This window comes from Aulonocara sp. 'chitande type north' Nkhata Bay, linkage group LG17 (genome assembly GCF_057382095.1).
Source record: "Aulonocara sp. 'chitande type north' Nkhata Bay isolate Kocher_YH1m ecotype deep benthic linkage group LG17, A_spYH_male_GT1.1, whole genome shotgun sequence".
NCBI classification, from domain to species: domain Eukaryota; kingdom Metazoa; phylum Chordata; class Actinopteri; order Cichliformes; family Cichlidae; genus Aulonocara; species Aulonocara sp. 'chitande type north' Nkhata Bay.
The window spans coordinates 6711112-6736102 of NC_141360.1; the positions used below are offsets into that span (position 1 = coordinate 6711112).

The 24991-nt window shown below is 43.5% G+C and overlaps 1 protein-coding gene across 1 annotated transcript in view; it reads right to left on the bottom strand.

The window, feature by feature from the left end:
- cachd1 (cache domain containing 1) overlaps positions 1-24991 on the bottom strand; it is a 106937-nt gene that overhangs the window by 7827 nt on the left and 74119 nt on the right. The window contains exons 9-26 of the mRNA XM_086268200.1: positions 23875-24144; positions 22843-22992; positions 19743-19866; positions 19534-19651; positions 17422-17590; positions 17187-17329; positions 16233-16414; positions 15305-15415; positions 14206-14328; positions 13493-13592; positions 13270-13386; positions 12657-12817; positions 12285-12371; positions 9941-10057; positions 6644-6795; positions 5956-6117; positions 5199-5276; positions 3930-4031 (exon numbers count right to left, since the gene is read on the bottom strand). Of these exons, the coding sequence (XP_086124326.1) occupies positions 3930-4031; positions 5199-5276; positions 5956-6117; positions 6644-6795; positions 9941-10057; positions 12285-12371; positions 12657-12817; positions 13270-13386; positions 13493-13592; positions 14206-14328; positions 15305-15415; positions 16233-16414; positions 17187-17329; positions 17422-17590; positions 19534-19651; positions 19743-19866; positions 22843-22992; positions 23875-24144 (2466 nt within the window). The remainder of the gene's footprint in view (positions 1-3929; positions 4032-5198; positions 5277-5955; positions 6118-6643; positions 6796-9940; positions 10058-12284; positions 12372-12656; positions 12818-13269; positions 13387-13492; positions 13593-14205; positions 14329-15304; positions 15416-16232; positions 16415-17186; positions 17330-17421; positions 17591-19533; positions 19652-19742; positions 19867-22842; positions 22993-23874; positions 24145-24991) is intronic.

A 24991-nucleotide genomic window follows, 5' to 3' on the forward strand; every position in this document is an offset into this window, starting at 1 on the left:
GGGGCCTCCTCCCGGTGGGACATGCCTGGAACACCTCACCCAGGAGGCGCCCAGGGGGCATCCTTGTCAGATGCCCGAACCACCTCAGCTGGCTCCTTTCGATGTGGAGCAGCAGCTGCTCTACTCTGAGCCCCTCCCGGATGGCCGAACTTCTCACCCTATCTCTAAGGGAGAGGCCAGCCACCCTTCGGAGGAAGCTCATTTCTGCCGCTTGTATCCGCGATCTCGTTCTTTCGGTCACTACCCACAGCTCGTGGCCATAGGTGAGGGTAGGGACGTAGATCGACTGGTAAATTGAGAGCTTCGCTTTTACACTCAGCTCCCTCTTCACCACGACGGACCGGTGCAGCGTCCGCATTACTGCAGCTGCAGCCCCAATCCGTCTGTCGATCTCCGGCTCCCTTCTCCCATCACTCGCGAACAAGACCCCGAGATACTTGAACTCCTCCACTTGTGGCAGGAACTCATCCCCGACCCGGAGTGGGCACTCCACCCTTTTCCGGCTGAGAACCATGGCCTCAGATTTGGAGGTGCTGATCCTCATTCCCGCTGCTTCACACTCGGCTGCGAACCGTTCCAGTGCGAGCTGGAGGCCTTCAACCGATGAAGCCAACAGAACCACATCATCTGCAAAAATCAGAGATGAGATTCTGAGGCCACCAAAGCGAAAGCCCTCCGCCACTTGGCTGCGCCTAGAAATCCTGTCCATAAAAATTATGAACAGAACCGGAGACAAAGGGCAGCCCTGGCGAAGCCCATCACCCACCGGGAACGAGTCCGACTTATTGCCGGCAATGCGAACCAAGCTCTTGCAACGGTTGTATAGGGATCGAATGGCCCGTAGCAATGGGCCAGACACCCCATATTCCCGCAACACCTCCCACAGGACACCCCGAGGGACACGGTCGAATGCCTTCTCCAAGTCCACAAAACACATGTAGACTGGTTGGGCAAACTCCCATGCACCCTCAAGTATCCTGGAGAGGATAAAGAGCTGGTCCAGTGTTCCACGACCAGGACGAAAACCGCATTGTTCCTCCTGTATCCGAGGTTCGACTAACGGACGAACTCTCCTTTCCAGCACCCTGGCATAGACTTTCCCAGGGAGGCTGAGGAGTGTGATCCCCCTGTAGTTGGAACACACCCTCCGGTCCCCTTTCTTAAAGATGGGGACCACCACCCCGGTCTGCCAGTCCACAGGTACTGCCCCTGATCTCCACGCAACATTGCAGAGGCGTGTCAACCAGGACAGCCCTACAACGTCCAGAGCCTTCAGGAACTCGGGGCGGACCTCATCAACACCAGGGGCTCTGCCACCAAGGAGTTGTTTAACTGCCTCAGTGACCTCGCCCCCGGAAATTGGCAGGTCATTCCCCTCATCCCCAGACTCTGCTTCCTCCTCGGAAGACGTGTCAGTGGGATTAAGGAGGTCCTCGAAGTATTCCTTCCACCGCCTGACAATTTTCTCAGTCGACGTCAGCAGCGCTCCGCCAGCACTATACACAGTGCAGGTAGAGCACCGCTTTCCCCTCCTGAGACGTCTGACGGTTTGCCAGAATCTCTTCGAGGCAGTCCGAAAGTCTTTTTCCATGGCCTCTCCGAACTCCTCCCACACCCGAGTTTTTGCTTCAGCCACTGCCCGAGCCGCATTCCGCTTGGCCTGTCGATACCTGTCGGCTGCCTCCGGAGTCCCACAGGCTAACCAAGCCCGATAGGACTCCTTCTTCAGCCTGGTGGCTCCCTTCACCTCTGGTGTCCACCATTTGGTTCGGGGATTACCACCACGGCAGGCACCCACCACCTTGCAGCCGCAGCTCAATGCAGCAGCTTCGGCAATGGAGACTCTGAACATGGTCCATTCGGACTCAATGTCCCCAGTCTCCCTCGGAATGCTGTCGAAGCTCTGCCGGAGGTGTGCGTTGAAGATCTCGCGGACTGGGGCCTCTGCTAGACGTTCCCAGCACACCCTCACTACGCGTTTAGGTGCACCAGGTCTGTCCAGCGTCCTCCCCCGCCACCTGATCCAACTCACCACCAGGTGGTGATCAGTTGACAGCTCAGCCCCTCTCTTTACCCGAGTGTCCAGAACATATGGTCGCAGGTCTGCTGATACGATTACAAAATCGATCATCGACCTACGGCCTAGAGCATCCTGGTGCCACGTGCACTTATGGACACTCTTATGTTCGAACAGGGTGTTCGTTATGGCCAAACTGTGGTTAGCACAGAAGTCCAATAACAGAGCACCGCTCGGGTTCAGATCAGGGAGGCCGTTCCTCCCAATCACGCCCCTCCAGGTCTCGCTGTCGTTACCCACGTGAGCATTGAAGTCTCCCAGCAGGACAACAGAGTCTCCAGGTGGAGCACCCTCCAGCACCCCCCCCCCCCCCAGGGACTCTAAGAAGGCTGGGTACTCTGAACTGCCACTCGGCGCATAAGCGCAGATGACAGTCAGGACCCGTTCCCCGACCCTAAGGCGCAGGGAACAAACCCTCTCGTCCACCGGGAAAAACCCCAACGTACCGGCAGCAAGCCGAGGGGATATTAGGATACCCACCCCAGCCCGCCGCCTCTCACCAGGGGCAACTCCAGACTGAGACAGAGTCCAGCCCCTCTCCAGGAGACTGGTTCCAGAGCCCAAGCCATGTGTAGAGGTGAGCCCGACTATATCTAGCCGGTACCTCTCAACCTCACGCACTAACTCAGGCTCCTTCCCCACCAGAGAGGTGACATTCCATGTCCCTATTGCCAGTCTTGGCAGCCGGGGGTCAGTCCGCCAGGGCCTCCGCTCCTGGCCGCCACCCGGCACACAATGCACCCGACCCCTATGGCGCCTCCTGCGGGTGGTGGGCCTGCGGGAGGATGGGCCCATGTCTCCTCTTCGGGCTGTGCCCGGCCGGACCCCATGGACTAAGGCCCGGCCACCAGACGCTCGCCCTCGGGCACCCTCCCCGGGCCTGGCTCCAGGGCGGGGCCCCGGTAACCCTATCCCGGGCAGGGTAAACTGTTCCCTCGGTGTCCTTTTCATAAGGGTCTTATGAATCGCTCTTTGTCTGGTCCCTCACCTGTTATGACACCATGTAGTTAAATGAATCATTTTAAGGTTTTATATTCAATAAAGTACAAACTTGATTTCATGTTGCGTCGCTGCTTTTAGCCCAGGCCACTGTGACAGACTTTTAATGGGCAATATTTATCCAACATCTTCAAACTCTTGAGCTTTTTCCAAGTCAGCAGAGATACTGTGATCCTCTGTGACCCTGGGGGTCTTTCTCCTAGACGATTATGTTCAGCAAACCTCCTGATCGTTCCCTTAAACTCTAACCTCCTCCTTTAAGCACAAAGGAGAAGCAGCTTTAGTGGCAGATTACTCTGAAGCAGAGCTTGCATGCAGTCTGCCCTTCACTTCCTGGACAATTCATGCAAATGAATATTTATATGTTATAGCAATATTCAAAATGTACATCTATAGCAATATAAATATAATCTTTGCTGGAGGCAAACTCATGTGAGTAACACTTTATAAAGTACAGTATGGTCCACTTTTGTAACCAGTGGATGATTCATTTTCCGTAAACAACATTCATTTAGGCTGAGTTGTTATACAAGACTTATACAGAATTAAGGCAACTATTACTTAAATTATCAACACCCACTCATTACAGGCTTCCTCAGCCACCATAATGACTTGACTGGGATCGATTTAGGCTTTTTTGCGCCAACCTTCTTGAAACTGCAACTATCAATAAGAATCAGGAACTCTCGAAATAGTTAAATCAGTGGTTTTGTTTTGACACAGCATTGCTGACATTTCAGGTATGACTGACTCAGTTCCGCTTTCCATCAGCACTGACATACAGCGCTGTCACAGCTGCACACAGCTTCATCGTAAATATCCAGGTTTCTGCGTGCCCAAATGGTTCTCTTACCATGGTCACTCTCTGTCCCGGACCGCCCCCAGTACCTCCGTCTCCGCTCGGGAGTGTGAGTGTGTCTCTCGATCACTGCAGCTATGAATCGAGTATTGCTGACTGAAAATAAAAGAGAGCAAATGGGTCAAGAAGATGTGCACCTGTGCTGTCAAAAAGTAAGGTTCTACATAAATGTACAAAATGTTCATGATACAATACACTATGTAGCAAAAAGTATTTGCTCATCTGCTTTCACATGCATGTGAACCTCCCATCCCTAATTCATTGGGTTTAATATGATGATGGCCCACCCTTAACAGCTTCAACTCTTCTGGGAAGGCTTTTTACAAGGTTTAGGAATCTTTCTGAGAATTTTGACTATTCTTCCAGAAGCCCATTTGTGAGGTCAAAAAGACAGACGAGAAGGCCTGGCTCAGAGTCTCCCTTTAAATTCAACCCAAAGGTGTTCTGTTGGGTTAAGATCAGGACTCTGTGCAGGCCAGTCAAGTTCTTCCACACCAAACCCGCTCATCCATGTCTTTATGGACCTTGCTTTGTGCACTGGTGCACAGTCATGTGGGCCATCTCCATATTGGGAGCAGAGTTGGGAGCATGAAATTATCCAAAATGTGTTGGCATGTTGAAGCATTAAGAGTTCTTTTCACTAGATAATAATCCCACACCAGACGAAGAAGAGTGATTTGTCACTCCAGAGAACAAATCCTCTGGCAGTCCTGTGGTGGCGTGCTTTATACCATTTCATCTGACACTTTGCATTACGCTTGGTGATGTGAAGCTTGGATGCAGCTCCATCATGGAAGTCCATTCAATGAAGCTCTCTATGAACTAACCTTGAGCTAATCACATGAAGTTTGGAGGTCTGTAGTACCAGACTTTGCAGAAGGTTGGTGACCTCTGTGCACTATGCACCTTAGCATCTGAGGCTCTGTGATTCCACCATTTTGTGGCTGACTGTGGCTGTTGTTCCCAGCTGCTTCCGCTGTGTTATAATACCACTAACAGCTGACTGTGGAATATTTACTAGTGAGGACTGGATTTATCAAACATGTGGCATCCTATCAGTGGCACACTGGAATTCACTGAACTGCTGAGAGCAACCCATTCTTTCACTAATGTTTGTAGAAGCAGTCTGTGTGCCTAGGTGCTTAATTTTATACACCTGTGGCCATGGAAGTGACTGGAACACCTCTATTAGATGATTTGGATGGATGAGTGAATACTTTTGGCAATATAGCGTAGATCAGTACGACATCAGACAACACTCACTGATTCCTCTGTCCTCGTGACTGTCTTCATCCCTCTCATCTCTTTCATTATCAAGGTTGGACATTCTCACCGACATTTCTGAAGCGACGTGGAGAAAAAGAAGAAGAGTAAGAATGATGAAAACAAACACATGAATGTGTGTGCATGTGGGAACTGTAGATATTCAGTAGGCATTAGGCTGCACCCCCAAAAGCTGCAGCTTAAATTGCCATGTATATGTGGTTTGGTGAAAGCACTGACACCTAAGTACACAAAGCTGAGTAACTCTGAATCTATGAGCCAAATGCTCAGACTAATACCCCGTGATAACGTAGCCACACTCTCCACTATTCCAGGTTGTTTACCAAACTTCCAGACTGAAAGTGACTTGGACTGAGGAGCTTTAATGAGGTTGTAATCTTGTTTGATGTTTTTGTCAATATTTCTGTGTAATTACACAAATCATACAGAAGCAGCAGCTGCTGCTGTGCTGATGCTAATGTCAGCTGTTTAGCTCCAGCGGCACTCGCCAGTTGCTGTAGCGCTTGTTAATCACATTCCTTTAAGGCTGTGTTTTTGTCTGTTCTTTTTTTTTTTTTTAAAGAAATGACATCATTTAAACTAAAATAAACATAACAAACATTGTAGTTCTTGTAACTTTTTTTCCAGTGTTACAAATACAGGCCAACCAGATGCACTTTCACAGCTCTGAGATTCTCCACAGCTTCACAAAAGGTGTGTGACAAAACAAATATGGGAATTTATGCATTAGTCCTACCCTGCGCAGCTAGCGGAGACATGTGCTGGTGCGAGCGCCTGTGAATCTGGTGTCTGTATGCATACACAGCCAGCACCAGCACCATGATGCATCCCATAATGCCCCCAGCCACTGGACCCACAGGGGCGCTCTTGATCATGTTCAAAGAGGCTACCTCCTCATCTGCAGAAGAGAGAACAGACAGAAGGTTTTCTTTTAAAGAAGTCACAAAGGATTTCAGATGGCTCAAGTAGAGACAATACAACAAGCCAGTATCAAACAGCTCGGGCTCAGATCCTCACTCCTGCTGAGATGCTGGTACATTTTCTCCCTCGCTTCTATTCTCTCGTCAGTGTGAAGTACCACTGAAAAAGCCTTCAACTGCAGGAAGACGGCCAATTCTCTTTCCAAAGAAAATTACCAGGCAACGGAAAAGTTTCAGGGAAAAATATAAATCTAAATAAAACTGTTGTCTTAAGGACCTGAAAGAAATGATTTAACTTTGACTTCTTGTGCTGTTGCTTTTTTCATCACTATGAAGGTGCCCTACAGAGTATTCAATAAAAAGGCCTCATAATGGTTCATAATGGTGGGCTCAATCTACAACTCTAAAACATTTAATAAATATGTTGATGAAGCCAAGGGTCCAAAGAGGACATATATAATAAATTGGAAAAAAAATCTCAATTTCTTTGGGTAAAGAACTCACCCATAAGCCCCAAGCCATCTGCATAGGGACTTTTGGCACCAACAATGCCGCCGAAACACTCCTTCTGCAGGGCACAGTAAGGCTTGTCGAGGTGAGTCTTCCCATCACTGTCCACCATGCACCACTCGCAGTCCAGCACACCGAAACAGTCACTGAGGACGCAGAACGTAGATATCAAGCAGTTGATACATTATATTACAGTTTGGCAATAACATGGAAATAACAGGGACTCACAATAATGAGGTAATAAAGTAATATACACATTAGGCTACCTGATTCTGCAAGCCCTTGTGAATAAGGGAGCAGCTGAAAGTACAGTCGGTACTTGTCTGACTGCGATTCATAAAAAGCATTAATCAGATTCATGAATCTAATATAAGGCTGAAATTTTTTTGCAATAGTGTAGTGCGAGATAAAAAGAAAAAGTAATACTGACGAAAGATACTTCAGTAGCAATGAAGCAAAACTGTTCAGCAATAGTAGAGTAATCGATATGGTAAAACTCAGTGCTTCAGTTGTAATAAGGTTATTTTGGTGCAATAATGTATTTATTTTATATATATAACTATTATTACCTAATAACCTGATAGTAGGTTGATTAGACCGTATTATACAACGCAAAAAAACAAAAGAATCAAACTGGTTACTACCTTCAAAATAAGATTTCTCGAAAGGCAAAATAAACAATTACTATATGACAGCCCTCAAAAGCATTCTTCCGGTTGTTTCCAAGTGAAATAAAAACAAAAGTTACAATTTATTAATTTCATCTGTTATCTGGAAAGTCATTTAATCATGTAAAAACCAGGTGCAATACCCGTTACTACTGCAGTTTTTCCATAATGCTCCAAAACAGATGACGACATAAAGTGTCATTACAAATAATTACACATAAACTGCTCACAATTTAAGGAACACTTAAAAACAAAAACAAAACAAAAAAAACCACATCAGATCTTACTGGGGGGAAGAAAATTATGCAGCAAGCTGGGCCATTTTGCTAAAATGATACCGCAGCAACTCAAAATGATACTCTGTGGTTCGCCTGACCCTTATGTGCTGGTATTCATGCCTGACAATGTAACCAATTACACCGGTGCAGGGTCTGACAATCTAGGGTTTCATTCTGATACCTAATGGCAGTCAGGGTGTCATTGTCTAGCCTGTAGAGGTCTGTGCGTCCCTCCATGGATATGCCTCCTCAGACCATCACTGACCCACCACCAAACTAGTCATACTGAACGATGTTACAAGCATCACAACGTTCGCTGCAGTTTTTCTTCTTCACAAGTTGCCAGTGGTGGACCTGCCAATTCATGTTTTCTATGACAAACACCAATCTGGCTCCACAGTGCTGGGCAGTGAGCACAGGGCCTTCCACAGGGTTAAAGGTCTTCCACCTCCCTGTCCAGCTCTCCTGGAGTAACTCCCTGTCCAAGTCAGGAGGTTTCCACCTGTAAAACCATTCCTTCTTTTGGGGGTTGTCTCTTGTTGCCACTCTAGTGAATCTTTTGTCTATTGTATCAACACCAAAACAACTGGAACTTATTAACCCCTCTGCTACTTAAAAGTTTAACTGACTTTACGCTGAACTCTTATTAAAAGTGTTCCTTTAATTTTTTGAGCACTATAAATTGCAACCTAATGTCCACTATTACCATGGTTTTTATTTTCCTTTCAGTTGTTCTGATAGCTCCCCAATTAGACTCCTGCTTGATTGCCTTAGCGATGTTAAGTCATGGATGGCTCTAAACTTTTACAATTTTAATGAACGTAAAACGGAAGCTATTCTGTTTGGCCCGAATCGTTCCTCTGATATCCCTGATGTTGACCTTGCTGCTCTGACCCCTCACCTGAAGAGCTCGATTACCAATCTTGGGTTAAAAATCGACTGCACTTATTTTTGAGGGCCACGTGAATGGGGTGGTGAAATCATCATTTGATCAACTCAGGCGTCTGTCGAAGGTTAAGCCGTTTCTTTCAAGGCGTGATTTGGAGACTGTTATCCACGCTTTTATAACCTCACGCTTGGATTATTGCAACTACCTTTTAATAGGGGTTGGACTGGGCACTCTGACACGCCTGCAACTAGTACAGAATGCTGCAGCACGGTTTTTATCTGGTAGAAGGAAATTTGAGCACACTACTCCGGTCCTGGCCTCCCTGCACTGGCTTCCAATTGAATTTAGGATTCATTTTAAAGTTCTTTTATTGGTTTTTAAATCCTTAAATGGTCTGGCACCTGCATATTTGTCTGATTTGCTGAAGCCCTATGTCCCCACTCGTTCACTCCGGTCAGCTCCGGTCTTCACATTAGGCAATCGACATCAGTGCTGGTTTTTGTCAGGTTTTGTATTGTTTATTGTCATTTATGCTTAGAAATATTTAACCATATATGCTTAGAGGTGTATAATCGATTGTGTAGTGATAGGATGTGTGATCCTTAATAGTCTGCAGAGACGTTGTGTGCATTCCACAGTGCTCTGGCATTAAGACCCACACTCTGGGAGCATGGGAGAGGTCGTACCTTCTCTTATTGTTTTATGGTAGGATAAACGTATCTATATCTGTTTTAGTCTAAGTGCCTTTTGTTTAGATGAACTGCTGGACTTCCAGACCAGCAGGTTTAGGGAAGTCACACACACACACACACACACACACACACACACACACACACACAGGCAAGGTACTCTTTGTTTGTATGTAGACGTCATATGTTAATGAACCTATGTATATTCATGTAACCTCAATAAAAGAGCAGTGTTATGGGGGAGCGGACGAGAGCGACTGGGGTCAAGCGAAGGAACGGCGTTTGTCCGGTTCTCTCCCGTGCACGAGAAACATGAAGAACTTTGCCTACTCGTGTCTTGTTTTGCTGTGTAGCAAATTGTCCTTAACGTTTCAGCGAATAGGTTTACACTACAAACCTATCAGTTTTTAAATCCAGATTGAAAATGCATTTTTATTCGCTGGCTTTGGATTCAGTGGTTAACTGACTTGTATTTACTTATATTTTATTGTTTTTGCTATGTTTATTATTTTTATCGTATTTATTATTCTTATTGTGTCTCTTATATTTCTATTGTTCAGCACTTTGGTCACCCTTGTGTGTGTTTTTCTATGTTGTCTATGTTTGGTTTATTCATTTTAGTAACATTTGACCACAATTAATAAGCATATTAGTGATATTATAAAAGCATGTCATTTTAAAATGCTCTTTATTTATTCATCAGCTCTCTATCACTGTGCTGTTACACCTGTCAAAGTGTACCAAATGTGCTAAGTTGGTGTACGTACCTGCTGGTGTATCTCTGGCTACAGCGGGTGTTGATACACTGGGGCAGTGTGTCGTGCAGGCTGGGATCAATCACATTCAGACTGACAGGCTCTTGATGCACCTCACAGCTGGGATTCCTAAGAAAAATACACCAAAAAAAAGACACATTTTCTTGGTCAAAACACAAATCAATTACATTAACTAGACAACCCGAATCCTACCATTAAATATGATTAAACTGGGGAAAAAAAGATCATAAAAAAATAAAAATCAAAGCACGAGCACACAAAGAAATGTCTTCAACATGTCAATCAGCTCTAAAGAGACACGTCGATGCTGCCAGACAAATACAGAGGGAAAAAAACTGACAGTGAAAAAAATTTAATTGCACGTCTTCCTGAAATAAAGGAGAAATTGGCATTTTAAACATTGACATGCTGTCAAAGACTGCTGATGGCTGATGAAAGGAGGTCAGTGTAATAAGGGAGAGAAATGTGAGAGGCACTGTGAATGATGGATTGGATGCAGAATGGCTCAAACAGTAAAGGAAAAGACCTGGAACAGACAGAGTGATGCAGCAGGAAAGCAAGAGATATAAAAGTGAGAAACACCCACAAACATTTGCACGGGAAGCTTTCAAAAAGTTTGAAGCGTCACGCGCGCACGTCTGCAAAACACGTTGAGGGAAATATGACAGGAACTCTTAACTTAGAAATGAAGAAAGCAGGTTGCCTTTAAAACACCACATGCAAGCAGGAAGGCTGGAGAAATGAATTTTACAGTCAAGAACCCTTTTGTCCCATTCCTTTAAATCTAAGATCAAAGCAGTGTGATTTTCATCTGGGCTTTTAAAGACCGTTTTGAAGCACTTCTGGCATAAAGGGAACTGAGGGCTATGTCTTACACCAAGCTGCATCACTATTTGACCAAGAAGAAGAACAAAAGAGGCATCATCTGAAAGTTAAGAACCAATAAAAAAAAAAACAAGTTCGGCCTCAAGAGTGACTGAACTTAATCCTGATAAGATGTGGGAGGATTTTCTCAACTACCTTGCAAATAGTGTGGCATAGCTCCCTCTAGAATGACTAATGCGCTCTCTGGTGGGTATCTCACTGCTCTGCAGTCACTGGGTAGTTCAGTATGCAAGCCAAGCATGTTTTCCTAATACGGTCATATAAAGGCATCTTGTGTAAACCATTGACTGTTTTCTATGACATTATTTTCAGATTCTGTAAGCGCTGAGGTCAGCTGTAATTTCTTTCTGCTGTCATTTGTAGCTCATCTTCGGTGATTATAACTTGGGACAGTATTATCGCAGATGTATGATATACCTGCAGTAATGCAAACTCGCCGGCTGCTTCATTACGTAGATCCATTGAACTGCAGTATAACACAACTATCTAATCTGCCAGTCATGTGACAGCAATTCAGTGGATTTAGCCATGTAGTCATGGTCACGATGATGGTCAAACTGAGCATCAGGATGGAGAAGAAAGGTGGTTTAAATGACTTTGAATGCAACATGGTTGTTGGTCCCAGACAGGCTAATCTACCATCTCTCTGTTTACAGAGATGATCCGAAATAAAGAGAATATCCAGCGAGTGGCAGTTCTCTGGGAGAAAAAGTCTTGTTGAGGTCAGAGGAGAATGGCCAGAAGACTTCTTCAAGCTTGTAGGAATGGAACAGTTTACTCAAATAAGGACTTGTTACAACCGAGGTATGCAGAAGAGCATCTCTGAGTTGGGCTACAGCAGCAAAAGACCACACTGAGTGCAGCTCCTGTCAGCTAGGAACAGGAAGCTGGGGATGCAATTCACACATGATCACCAAGATTGGGCAACAGAAGGTTGGAAAAATCTTTGGTGGTCTGAGGAGTCTCCATTTCTGCTGCGACATTTATGCTTGATCCATCCTCCACACCCTATCTGAATATTGTTGCTGACCAAATCGCTTTATGACTACAGTCTAAGGATCTTGGAAAACTTGGAAACTACGATAACCTGGATGACTGAGAAGCTTCACAGACATGACTACAGTGTACCAGTCGTCTAATGGCTACTTCTAGCAGGTCAACACAACATGTCACAAAGCTCAAATCATGTTGAACATGACAGTGAGTTTATTGTACACAAATGGCTTCCCAGTCACAAGATTTCAATCTTTCCAAACCCTTTCAGATATGGCCGCACGAGGGATTCACGATTCTGCATCAACCATGTGATACCATCATGTCCAAATGGACCAAAATGTCTGAAAAATATTTCCAGATTTCCAGAATATTTCCAGAACCTTGTTGTGTAGTGGCATGAGCAGTTCTGAAGGCAGAAGGGGTAAAGTGTATGTGCTTTAGACAATGTACCCACCTGTTCTCAGCATTGGTGAGGTTGCCTGTACACTCATTGACCTCCAGAGGGCACTCACAGGGACACTCGCACTCATTCTGCTCCATTCTGAACAGCAAACAGTTAAACAGCAGATCAGTGAGAAACTTGTATTCACAGTTTGATTCAGACTTAATGTTTGCTTAATCTTTAAGCAAATTCCTTGACTGAAAAAGTCACTGTGTGACTCCTGAACCTGTGCAAGCTGCAGCATCACTGCTGCATCAAACTATCAAACTCTGGGTGTTGGATTCGTGCAAAATCAGACCCATTCTTATTTTTCAACCATTACTTTATGTTAACAAAGCATTAATGTGTCAGAGAGCTAAACGGTAAAGAGAATTCGGTACTGACCTGTGGCAGTTGAGACACAGCCGGTCTACCGTGCTGCAGGCACAGAACGCCAAGGAGTCGCACGTCTCGTTCACAATGCCGGCAAAGGCGTTGGTGCCGGGGATTCTGGTAAGGCGGTATTTAGAACAATGGCTACCATGGACCAGGTTGGTGAGGTCCCCCTAAAGGAGAAAGAGTTGGAGAGGTCACTCTAACCTCTACATCGCTACACAAATCCATGGAAAATCAATATACTTTTTAATCTTCTTTAAAAAAAAAAAAAAGGTGAGAGAAACTTCAAAACTGCACACACTAAACAGAAACTTTGAAACAGAAAGAGCTGCAGAAGTTTCTAACACCAGCCTCAAAGTGCTTTTTACCCATGTAAGGATGGGCAAGATGAAGACAGAGACTGTTTCATTTCCAACCACACACAGACTCAACAGAGTCACAAATAGCAAACAGAAGTTTGCAACAGCACGTATGACCACGAGATGGCAGTGTTACACTACAAGATTTTTCCATATTGCTATGCGGGGCCCAGAGGAGTGTGTCTGTTTTTGCTACTACAGTATGAATGCTATGAAAGTACACATTCATACCTCTAGTTATGCTACATTTTTATGCGACTCACCACAATGCTGGTGTTGAATTTGTAGAAGCGCTGGACTGTGCGGTCACTGAAGCTGTTGCAGAGGTTTTTCTTGACAAAGTTGGGGTGGTTTAGGATGTCATTGGCCACCAGTGGCTCCTACCAAAGGAAAGAAAATAGATTTCATTAGAATTATGACAATATCATACTCCTAAAGGTTTCTATCCACTCCTATTTCCATGTTAACTTGTGTTTGTGCATTTACCTTGTGTGTGATGTGCTGTTGCTCTGCTGGGGCATGACCTTTGGGGTCAATGAGAGTCGGGTGAGCAACCAGGTACCCTCTGTCCTCCATTATGAAGCACCTAAAATAAAAATGAATAAAACTGGCAGTCAGGATCAACTTAATGAATTCATCAATTTAGTCGGTACTTCGTCAGAACATTGCCATTACTGAGGTTTTCCTTCAGAACATTTAATTGCTATTTCTATATTGTATTCCTAGTCTATATAACACAGCTCTGTTCTTCTCCCCACTGTCCCTTGTGTGTTTTTCCAAATCATGCCCTCTTGGTTCCAGGGGCTGATCCTGTTTTTTATGACCCATAAACACCAACAGAGTGAGCATGACAGAAGAAGCAAGAGAAAGTGGAGAAAGACAGAACGAAGAAGTGAGGGTTGGTGGGGGAGGCAGGTGTGGAAGAAGATAGATGAAGAAAAGAACAGACATAAAAGCTGGGGAAAGTATGTAGAACAGAGGCAGGAGCAACACTACAACTCCAGCAGGAATGTTGTGATAATCAGCTTATGTCTTCCTCTGGCTTTCTTTATTCTTCACGCACAGCCGGCGAGTTTAATTCTTGCTCAGCCGAACAGAAATTTAGCTCCCTCACACAGAAACTGACACTGAAAAGAGAAAGGAAAAACTTGCATAGAGAAGAGAAAAGAAGGGAGCCGCACAATCCATCCTCTTTTTACCTGATCTTATTGCCTTTGTCCTGGTTGCAGATGGGCACCAGGTCCAGGAGGACCTTGTAGAAGTAGCGAAGGGTGAAGTCTATACCCATCACTGCAACAGCGTAGCCAGGTGCCATTTGAGAGCTACGAATAGACAAAAATACACAGAGAAAAAAGGCATTTAGTGGGGTTTGAAATTCTGTGGAAAGGGAAAACAAAATCTGGAAAAAGTCCGTCTTCAGGATACTTGGCTTCCTACTAAGGATCCCTACTTTTCTATAGACCTTTTAAACACACAAAACAAGAAAAAAACATAACGCACTGCTTGATCTCCTGAAATCAGTGTTTACTGTAGACTGTATATTATGCTTACTGAGGCGAGAGTACAACAGCACTAATCCGGCCTTATCTCGCACACACTGACGAGGAATGTTTGTGTATGCACGGACTGTGGTAAACAGCTCTTTTACTGCTGCAAGCGGCACTGTGGCTATCGCGGTGATTTGCATTTGAAGCTCACTGAACTCGAAACAAATACTTTGAGTTCAACCACCGCTGCAGCCCTTTGAAGTCTCTAAGCCTAGGCCTGATTCTACAAAATATTCTGCAGTCAGTTCTGTGATAACTGGCCAAAAGAAATGGTGGAACACTCGATATATTATTTGGCTTTTCCTTTTTTTGTACCACCGGAAGTTGGTTGCACTATGCTGACTTGGCTGAGGGCACTCTGAAAGAAAAGACACTTGAAGACAATTGTGACTAAGCCCAGACCATTTGGTTACAGGATGTCATCTCGCTTGGAAAACAACCCTATAGCACAGAATGGTCAATGGGCTCCTTAAGTTTCCCTCAGATTACTTCCTGCCTTCAGAGATAGTGCAGTCTGGCTAAGCTGACTTCTGGGCCGAGAGCCTAGCTGCCCACAATGATTGTTCTGACTCATACCAACAGTGAGTCTGCCCTCCAATATCTAATAAAAAGAGCTGGCAATTTTTACTTGACTTTTGCTCTGGTGCAGTAAAATATAACACATTCTGCGTTTAACCCCCCACCCAACCACACCCCTGAAAAAAAACAAACAAACAAACAAAAAAACCCCAAACATAACCAGTGCTCCCACCTGGAGGCATGGATGGTGTGGCTGATTGTGACAACGTATCCGGCCCCGCCCACATCCAGGTACGGCCCCGTGAAGGTGATGAGGCCAGGGTTAGCCACAGCATGCTGGTACCTACGCAAAACAGCACACAGTCATTGGGATACAACATGAAGTGATTCTTTTGCAGTTCCCAACGATAACTCAACTCAACTGTGGCCATTGAAGGAAATGCTACAGGAAACACTGTTCTTATGGGTTCTAAGGGGAAAAGTCATCAACACAAGATCTGCTGCAGTGATTGTGAGATTCAAATAGCTTCAGAATCCCTAAACTTACATCATCTGGGAGCTGGGAGAGACATTTGCAGTCTCTTTGGTCTCTCAGTCAGATGCAAGCAAGTACATTTTGTTTTAGGCCTGTTTTTCACTAATGGAGAACCAATTAACATCACTGTTGACAGGAAATGCACCTTTCTAATAGCAAAACCTAATCTTTCAATGTCCAAACTAACTGAATAAAAAACAAAAAAGGTTAAGACACGAAAAGACAATACTCAAGACTTCAAAAAGAAAATCCAAACAAAAAAAACAAAAAACAAGGACATCAACACAGGGAATGTCCATCTTTTATGTACAGTCTGATACATAAATGGCCTGATTTGGGGAAAAGAAAACACTTGACCTTTTTTTTCATAGATCTTACTTTAATGTTTCAATAATGAAAAAAAACCCTAAAATTTTACATTTTGTAAACGTACTAGGCTTATTAATATTGGAAAACATTATCTGACACACACACACACACACACACACACACACACACACACACACACACACACACACACACAAACTTCTATCTCATACTTCCTTTCTGCTCCCTAAAAACACATGCACACACATGCCTTAAGCTCTTTTCTCCTCCTCTTCACACCCTCCAAAGTAACCCTCACCATTGTCTGCGGGTTGGGTCGAAGGCTTTGTCCATCAGAGATCCTGGGTAAATCCGGAGCACCCCACTGGGCGTTGCTATGTAACGGCGCACAATGTAGCAGTTGAGGCTACTCATTTCCATTAGTGTCATCCACTCATCCGTAACATGACTAGTTGCCATAACCTCGTTCCTGACAGAGGACTATAGAGAGGAAAGTATAAAGGAAGAGAGAGATGGACAGTGAGGGGCAGGCAAGGAGAGGAGGAAAAAGTGCTGGACTGGTGAAAATTTCATTTGGGTTCGTCTTGAATGCAAAGTGAATAAAAACTCTTGGCAATTTGGATTTCAGTCAGCCCATAAGGAAAACAGAACTACAGCTAATTTTAAAGGCACCCTCCTATGATGTGCCTAAACCTGAAAATATTCATCCCATCTCTGCTCAGGAGTGTTAGAATAGTGGTCACAAGGCCAGAACAAAGCTTAGAAAACCACCATTTAGTGATTAATGCAACTTGATTAGGCCTGAAGCCCTGAAAAATCACATCCCACTTTCAGACAAGCTTCTAAGTTTGAAAGGGGTGATGAGGTCACTGGAGGGGGTCTTTAAGACTAGCCTGGGAATCAGCGTTGGGACTGGGGCCTGGGAGTTCAAACTCAAACTCCCCCCAGGACAGGAATGCACACAGAATGCCAAAATCCATGCGGGAGTTTTGTCCCCTGTTTTAAAGATGCAGCACATCGATTTACATGTTTTAGTTATAGTCCCAGTGTAAGAAGCCTGACAATATGTTTAAGAGTGTGCGTACTGGCAGGTATGGCACTTTGTGAATGCGTGTCACTCGACTGCAAGGCTGGCTGTTTGTAACAGTAAATGACCGACTGAGAACCTTCACAGACACAGCGGTAAATGACATTCAGTCCGTCCTTCAGTATGAACTGTCTGTGTGTTCTCAGGCTTTTTGTCCTCAGGTACCTTGAGGCCTGGGTTGGCTATGAGCCTGGTGTTATCACTCAGGTAGGCAGTGTAGTGCTCCACCATACGCTTTGTTTCTGGCTGACTGAGATGCTCATAGGGTGAAGAAAAACTACCAGCTGCCAACATCACAGTTGGGGACTCTGAGAAAGAAACAGAAAGAGGGACAATCAGAGATGATAATCAGTGTTTTTACTTGAATTATCACATTAGTCCAGCTCTGTGCTCTTCCTACCAACAGTGGCAAGCTGTTTAAAGTGCAGACAGGAGCTGGGCTGACCCAACAGGTCCAAACGATGATAAAGCAGCTTGGAGCTGGGAGCTGTGTTCAGGTTTTTCAGCTGCTTCACTGGAATCTCGGGCTGAATGTACACAATGCACAGGATGAACGACGTGTCCTGAACCTAGAGAACAAGCCAAGGAGAGAAGGGAGCTTAACTTTAAATTAGAAAAAAAAAACAGATTAAGGCAACAGTATTCCAAATAATTCTTTTAAAATCATATTTTCAAACTTCCCTAAGCTTTCTCTGGCTTTCAGTCCTAAGCTTCTTCATCCCGCCCAAGAATTAAATTGTCATTGTTCCCAAATATGAAGTTTAAAGCAATGCAGTTTTAATAAGTACTAAATAAATAGGAGTAAATAGGAAATGTGTCTGCTACTACTGTCAGCCTTTAATTAAAATTAATACTAACTGGAAGTGCTTATTTTTGTTAAACTGTGCAACAAGTGCTCACTAATGTGTTGGTAAGAGTGGGCAAAAAAATGAATGCCTGATTGCACTTAAGATGATCCATTCACTGTTGTTTTTCATGGGGCTGAAAGGAAAATCCGGAGTATTTGATGCTCCAAGCTCCAAACAATGCCACAGACTGCAGAGAGAAGGATGTACTCACTGCACTTTCTCGAATCGGACATAATATCCGACGCTCGTCTTTTGTGGCCTCGTGAGCTGACCAAAGGGAATATGGTGTCACATCTTTAATAGACTGAAGTCTAGCAGTGGTTGAGATTCTGACAGCACCCATATATACCAGCTCTGTTTTCTGTGTTTCCCATCAGTTGCCACTGCCAGAGATTTATGGGCAGCACACAAACAAATGCGCCCGCTTTAGCAACCGGCTCTAAAGGAATCCCACACAAGGCTAAGCCTGCTCTCATGATCCCCTCCCCTCCCTCCCAAATAAATGATGCAGCACACTCAAATGTACAGTAGACAGTTTTCAGAACCACCCAGGAGATTTATGATTCAAATTAGAGCAAACATGAATAATGATACAATCCAAAAAGGGGCCCTCGTGGACATATTATTTGCACAGCAAAAAACAGATTGTTTGGAGGGAAGAGACAAAAATAAATATATTAAAAAAATATTTTCTGTTTTCCTTTTTTCTGCCTCTGGAAAGCTCGTTTAGAAAAAAATGGAGACTGCTGCCAAACTCATGGCAAAGGTGACGTGTTGGAGCTCTAATGCCTGAAGAAAAATAAATAAATGTCAAAACCTTTTTAAAAAGCCTAAAGTGAAATGTCTAAAATTAAGTGTGATATTTCTGCTCCTGCCAAAAAAATAATAATAAACAAATTGACATGTCAAAAGGCAAAAAGACTCGCGTGAGGCATGATATTATTGCTGTGCAGTTCCCCATCTGTTCTTTTAACATGACACTTAAGGGCCTTGTGGGAAACGTGGATCCGAGGGGACAAACGAATTTCCCAGAGGAACCCACCCGAGGGATTAATAAAGTTCTATCTAATCTAATCTAATCTAATCTAAACAGTTTCTGAGAGCTCTTGGTTTCATTCAGACGAGCTCGTTTAAGGTGGGGCCGGTGGAGGTTTGGTGAAGACATAAAGGCTGGGAGCATAATTTCTATGCTGCTTTAACACAATGAGAATGATAAAGAGCTTTGGACCACAACGGGAGAGACGGGGAGAAAGTAAATGAAATCTTCAGTGCACCAACCATAATAATGGCTCATTGGCCCAGAGCACTGACTGACTGTGTAAGCTTCCCTTTTGGGAGGCACAATCATTTTGCCTACACTCACTCTGTCCTACTGCCATTGCTCTGAAAGTACTATCCTCTTGTTCAATGTTGCATTTACATATTTCTTTCCCCTCTGGCAAGGTTCGAATATACACAGAGAGTAAAATGAAAGGGTCTGAAAAATAACAAGACTTCTTCTATATTTGGATGAAATAGCATTTAAACATAAACACGTCTTTTTTTTGGGTGTGTGGTTGCAGATGTAAACGAGTGAGCTGAAGTTTATTGTGGAAACTAAATGTCACCAGTGACCAGGGGGCATTTGTTTAGCGTTTTTTTACCTTATCCTTTGGGGAACCTACCAGTTTCCAGGCATAGCTGACATTGTATGCATCCTTGCTGTTATCCCTGAGACGGTTGGTGTGCCAGGACAGAGAGGAGTTAAGGGGCACTTCAATGATCTGACTGCCCAAAGGGAGACTGCAAAAACAAAAAGCCACATAGTATAGTGCATATCTATCCACCCATGGCTTTGTTTTGTTTTTAAATTCATGCAATTGTCCTTTCTTACCTGAGGATGTTCTGCCGGACGGCAGGGAACCCTGGGATGTTCTCATAATGGATAATATCTGTGTGCAGAGGAGGCTCTGTCATCAGGTAGGGCCGTGTCAGAGAGGGGTGCATGAGGGTGTAGCCTGAGAAATTAAACAACCAGTTTGCAGTTACATTACACAAAAGCACAAACCAACACAGTAAAGCAGGATCTGAATATATAATTAGAAATAAATACTGCAGCGTTAGTAACGATACTGTTATTACTCAGCGTTAAGTCATACTTTTTGCCAAATTAATGTGCAAATCATAGCCTAGATTTTCTTTCCATTTCACAAAACAATGGATGCTTAGACTTTACAGCAGGGATCAAACCAGGGTTGATTCTAAAGATGCGGCCTTCCTGGAAGTAGCTATGTTAATTTCCTTGACTAATAATTTTTATCACAGATGTCGTCAACAACCAATTTTCTCCTGATGAAAACAAGACGACAGCTAAATAAAAACTCATGCACGAGCACAAAAACGATGACGCAATGGACTGACACGGTCTTCAAGGAATAAAATCTAGATGAAAATGTTCTGGAGCGACGAGATCCAATCAGAATTAATTAAGCTGTGTAAAGAGGCAGGACAGGTTTGGATGCGAGCCAATCAGAAGTTATCTCTTTCTGCAGCAAGGTCAGACGCACATAATTTAATCAGATGCTGACAAACGGACTGGGTGAAGGGGACACTCCCATGCTCCCAGTTTCTCATGAAAATGTGACAAAATGTGAACGCTTGAGAGAAAGAGAAAAGTCCACATATGGACACATTTTGCATTTGATGTCAAGGAAAATAAGATGCTTTGCAAACCGTGTGGTACAACTTTCACAGGTAAAAACACGTCAAACCTCAACTAGAATTAAAAGAATTTTGATGTCTAAATTATGACTAAACTAAATGACATTTTAGTCAAAAGTTTGCTGTCAACATTAACACTGGTATTTAGCTGTCAATGCATGAGGGAAACATGATTTATAAAAGGCTATTAAATGCCAGGAAGACTGAAGTCCTCGCCTGTGCCCCTGATATTTATAAACCAGTAAAAATGCTACAGTTTGGGATTCCAGGTGAATCTGGAAACTTGTTTCCATTTATAAAGTAAATACACTCTGAATAAATAAATTATGATATCAAGTAAACTATAGTAAGGCCACCTCCTCCGAGGCTTAATAGAGGAACAATCCAAGACTTTAAAGTTAGGAAAGGATCATTTCTGCTGGTTAGGAGAAGGAGACGTCTTTAGTTACTTGTCACACTTTAAAACTTGAAGCACAGCCTTTACCAACATCTTAAATTTCCCTTGTGCAAAATTACAGCATCTAGCCTTGAAAATTGCCCTAGTGGCAAACAGTACTTTGTGGTACTGTGATAAACGGCTCTTAAGAAGCTGTAATCATTCTGGGAGAGACAATAAGCCGTTTTATATGTGCTGGTGCGAAAGGCCTAAAAAAACAAAATCTTGGAGTTTTGTGTTTGTGAGTATTGTATATTTACTGAAAGAGAGTGCAGTGCGTAATTTTAAGATTCACAATTGTGCACTGCGACAACTACAGTGCATACAGTATATACGCACTTCTATTAAATCCATTTTAGAAGCAGACTTGTATACTGGTAAACACATTCTCCCATATGAGAACGTGTAGCAATATTTTAAATGTACTAATCTGTTTTCAGCTCTGTACTCCTGGAGCTTTTTGTCAGCTGCATGTTTACTTTAAACATATTTACCTAAACTCTAATTGGCAGCAGATGATTTGAATGCCAGCTAATAACTTTAATGGGACTCATTTGTCAGCGTTTACAGAGTTGGAGCACTAATAACCACGGCACAGTAATAACTTGTAATTTGATGGCATATTTATTACAATAACAGACATTTTAGATGAGGGGGGCAAAAAAGAGACTCACTGAAAAGCACTCAATTCCCAGAACTGCCAAAAAGCTAATTATTGCTAGCTAATTAATAGTAATAGTAAGAAATATGCTGAACATGTTCACATGCTTTCCCTCAGCTCTCTCGAATTATTACTCTGCCTACGACTTACTCTTTTTAAGCTCCTGAAGCAAAAAAACAAACAAAAAAACCACACAAAAAACAACACTTAAGCTATTTTTATTTCTAATAAAAGTGCCTCCACACCCACTTCTATAGGTTAAGAGTTTAGGTTAAATTCAGTTGTACTTGGGCATATTCATGTTATTTATTTATTGCCACCAACATATTTAAAACATATTAAAAACAAATTTTTCTAAAGCCTGATTTTTATTCTTCATGTTTTCAGCTTGTCAGGAAGACAAACTCTTCATCAAATATTCCTTGGTGTAAGTAAAAGGTATCACTTCTAATGCCATTTTGCCATCTAGCAAAACGGTGACTGTTAAATGTCATTTCTGTCCAGGCCCACAGAGCACAACCTAGCCATTTCACAGCACCAGTAATTGAGTCAGAACCCCCTCAGCCGAGGCAAAGACAAACCAAGACCGGACATGAGCGCTATTTGTAATGTGGCGTGGCAATCCACTGAGGCATGGTTCGACAAAGTGAAATGCCAAAGGAATGCCAGTGCTACCTACAAGACGCCAGCTAGCCTAATAAAGCGTAATGCCTGTGGAGGAAGCTGAGACACAAAATGAAGTGTAATTCCATTTAGAAGCAAATAAACAACAAAGTGTGCTTATTTAAAAAACTGACTAGTTTCCTGATTGATATTTGCTGTGCAGGCGAGGCCAAGCAAAAGTGGCAATGTGACACTTGGATTTGCTCCGCTGCGTTTAGCACTACCTGGGAAAACTGTTATTACTGCACACGAAGAGAAAACGAGTCGAGAAGAGATTTGAGGCGGACCACAACAAAAAAGTCTGGCTGTAGGTAATCCTGCCGATTCTTCTGCGATCATGAAAAGACACGTGTGTGTGTGTGTGTGTGTGTGTGTGTGTGTGTGTGTGTGTGTGTGTGTGTGTGTGAGTGAGTGAGTGAGTGAGTGAGTGAGTGAGTGAGAGAGTGACAGAAAGAGACTGGTTTCTGATGAAAAGGTTTGCACTAAGCTGATTACCACCTCTGTGTGACTCACCTTTGTTGTCAATAAGGAAGGTGTATGACGCGAGCGAGTCTTGATAGTATGTAACATCCTCCAAGATGTACGCCAAGTTCACATCCACCCCAACCACTCCCAGGAGCTGGTTACCAAAATAACACGGCCGGCTCACAGTCATAATAAACCCTGTGGAAAGTACAGGCAACTATGTAAGGTTCACTTCAGGTTTAAGCTTACCACACTAAGCGCTTTTATGAATGGGTGTAAATAGGTGAATGAGGCGTGTTGTATAAAGCACCTATAAAGTCCTCCAGGAGAGCAGAAAAGCTCTGTATAAGAACCAGTCCACTTATCATTTATATAGTGTGTCAAATCACAGCTGCCTCAAGGCGCTTTATATTGTACTTTATATAGTAAATAACATTAAATAATACAGAGCGTACAATAATACAAGATGATCAACGTCTGTAGAGTTTAGCTAGCTGCTCGGCACTGTATTGGCACACGGCACTGAATTGGATAACAACTTAAACTTAGTTATAGCACTTACAGAAAGACATCTACTGCATTTGCATTTTTTACCCACTGCTTTTTAATCCATTATTGCACATTTAAATATGCCATATGACAGAACAAAATCTAGAGTGTGATTAAAGTGGTGGCTGGACTGTTTTACATTTTGAGAAGTTGAGGCTAATAAAAGATTAAATGTGGTGTTGATGCCGTCAAAAAGGTCTCAACTGACCTAAATGTGAGGATTTCAAAGCTAATCAGGAATTAGAGTAACTCAACATGATATTACTTCCTCGTGATAAGTATGGTATCACAATGCAGGGATTTTGTAATAATCCGCACAATGCATTTATCTTTTAATTATATTTACTCACTGCACTGTCATATTAATTTTGTTGCAATAGTGTGTGCCCATATAATGACGTGTTCCTTTTTTTGCCTTATTTACTTATTTACCACTACCATGAGGGTTGACAAAGCAATGGCTGCCAGTTGTGGTTCAGCATCAGTTCAGTATGAAGTTTCCTTTGGTGCAGTTCGGGCCACACTACTCACCATCTCCCATCGGGTCGGTGTAGGGTAGGCTGAAGCGAGCCAGGTCAATCATGCGATTGGGCAGATTGATGTAAAAACGCCCCACTGTCGTTTCCAGGTTGCTCAGTTGGTTCAGCACCATCATGCTGCCCTTCACCACCGGCATTACTGAAGCTCCTGCTGACCCAGACGAGCGGTCTCGGTCAGATGTTCGGTCAACGCCGTACTTCAATGAGTTCTGCTCGGCGAGGTCCCTCAGGAAGGCCAGCTCCTTCAGGCCTGTAATTCCCTCTGCAAGAGGAGGGAGCGGTGTAGAATATGAGCGTAAAAAAAAAAAGAGTAGACTCGATGAAGGAATTTGTTTGATTTAATCAAGCAGGGATATTAGGAACAAATCCATAGCAGATGGTTTGGCTACAGGACTGTTGGACAGGGTAATTGTGCAAATCAAAAGAGCAGGGAGTGGTTGAAGCGGAGCTAAAAAGAGTAAATAGTTCTTCACTAAAGAGTGCATGACTCAAATTCCTATTATAAAAAGGCAACCCACTCTTCTTCATGTCCCTACGAGCAACAAGACAATTCCTTGAAGGAGTAGGAGAAGAAGTCACATCCTTTCCACCAAACGGTCAGTTAATTCAAAACAATTTCAAGTTCAATTTTTAGCGCAATGAATCTTCTGGTCATCAGCAATGAGCTTGCGTCATCTGGATCATAACTAACACTGCCATCAAAATTTCAAACTGATTTGCCATCACCAGCGAGCCCCAACTTGTGATCCTGCATCATGATCTCTATAAGCTTTTACCTGTACAGTCCCATGCATCTGCCAAGCCCAGCTGTCATCTGTCAAGCTCAGAGATTGTGACATAAACGAATCCCTCATCGCTTTAAAGAAAATATACAATTGAGACCTTAATGCACACTTCAGACCATCTTTCCAAGCCTCATAAGGTCATTTAGACGAGGACGAATAACTGTGGCTGGCCCTGACAGCTGTGACATGGAACATTTGGCATCTGACAACCTATTGGGAAGGATAGAGCAAGTATCCAATCGCTGAATGGATTACAGCAGAATTCCTTTTTAATGCCAGGGCTCTGCTCCTGTGATCATTACACTGGGCCTGACAAGGGAGCCA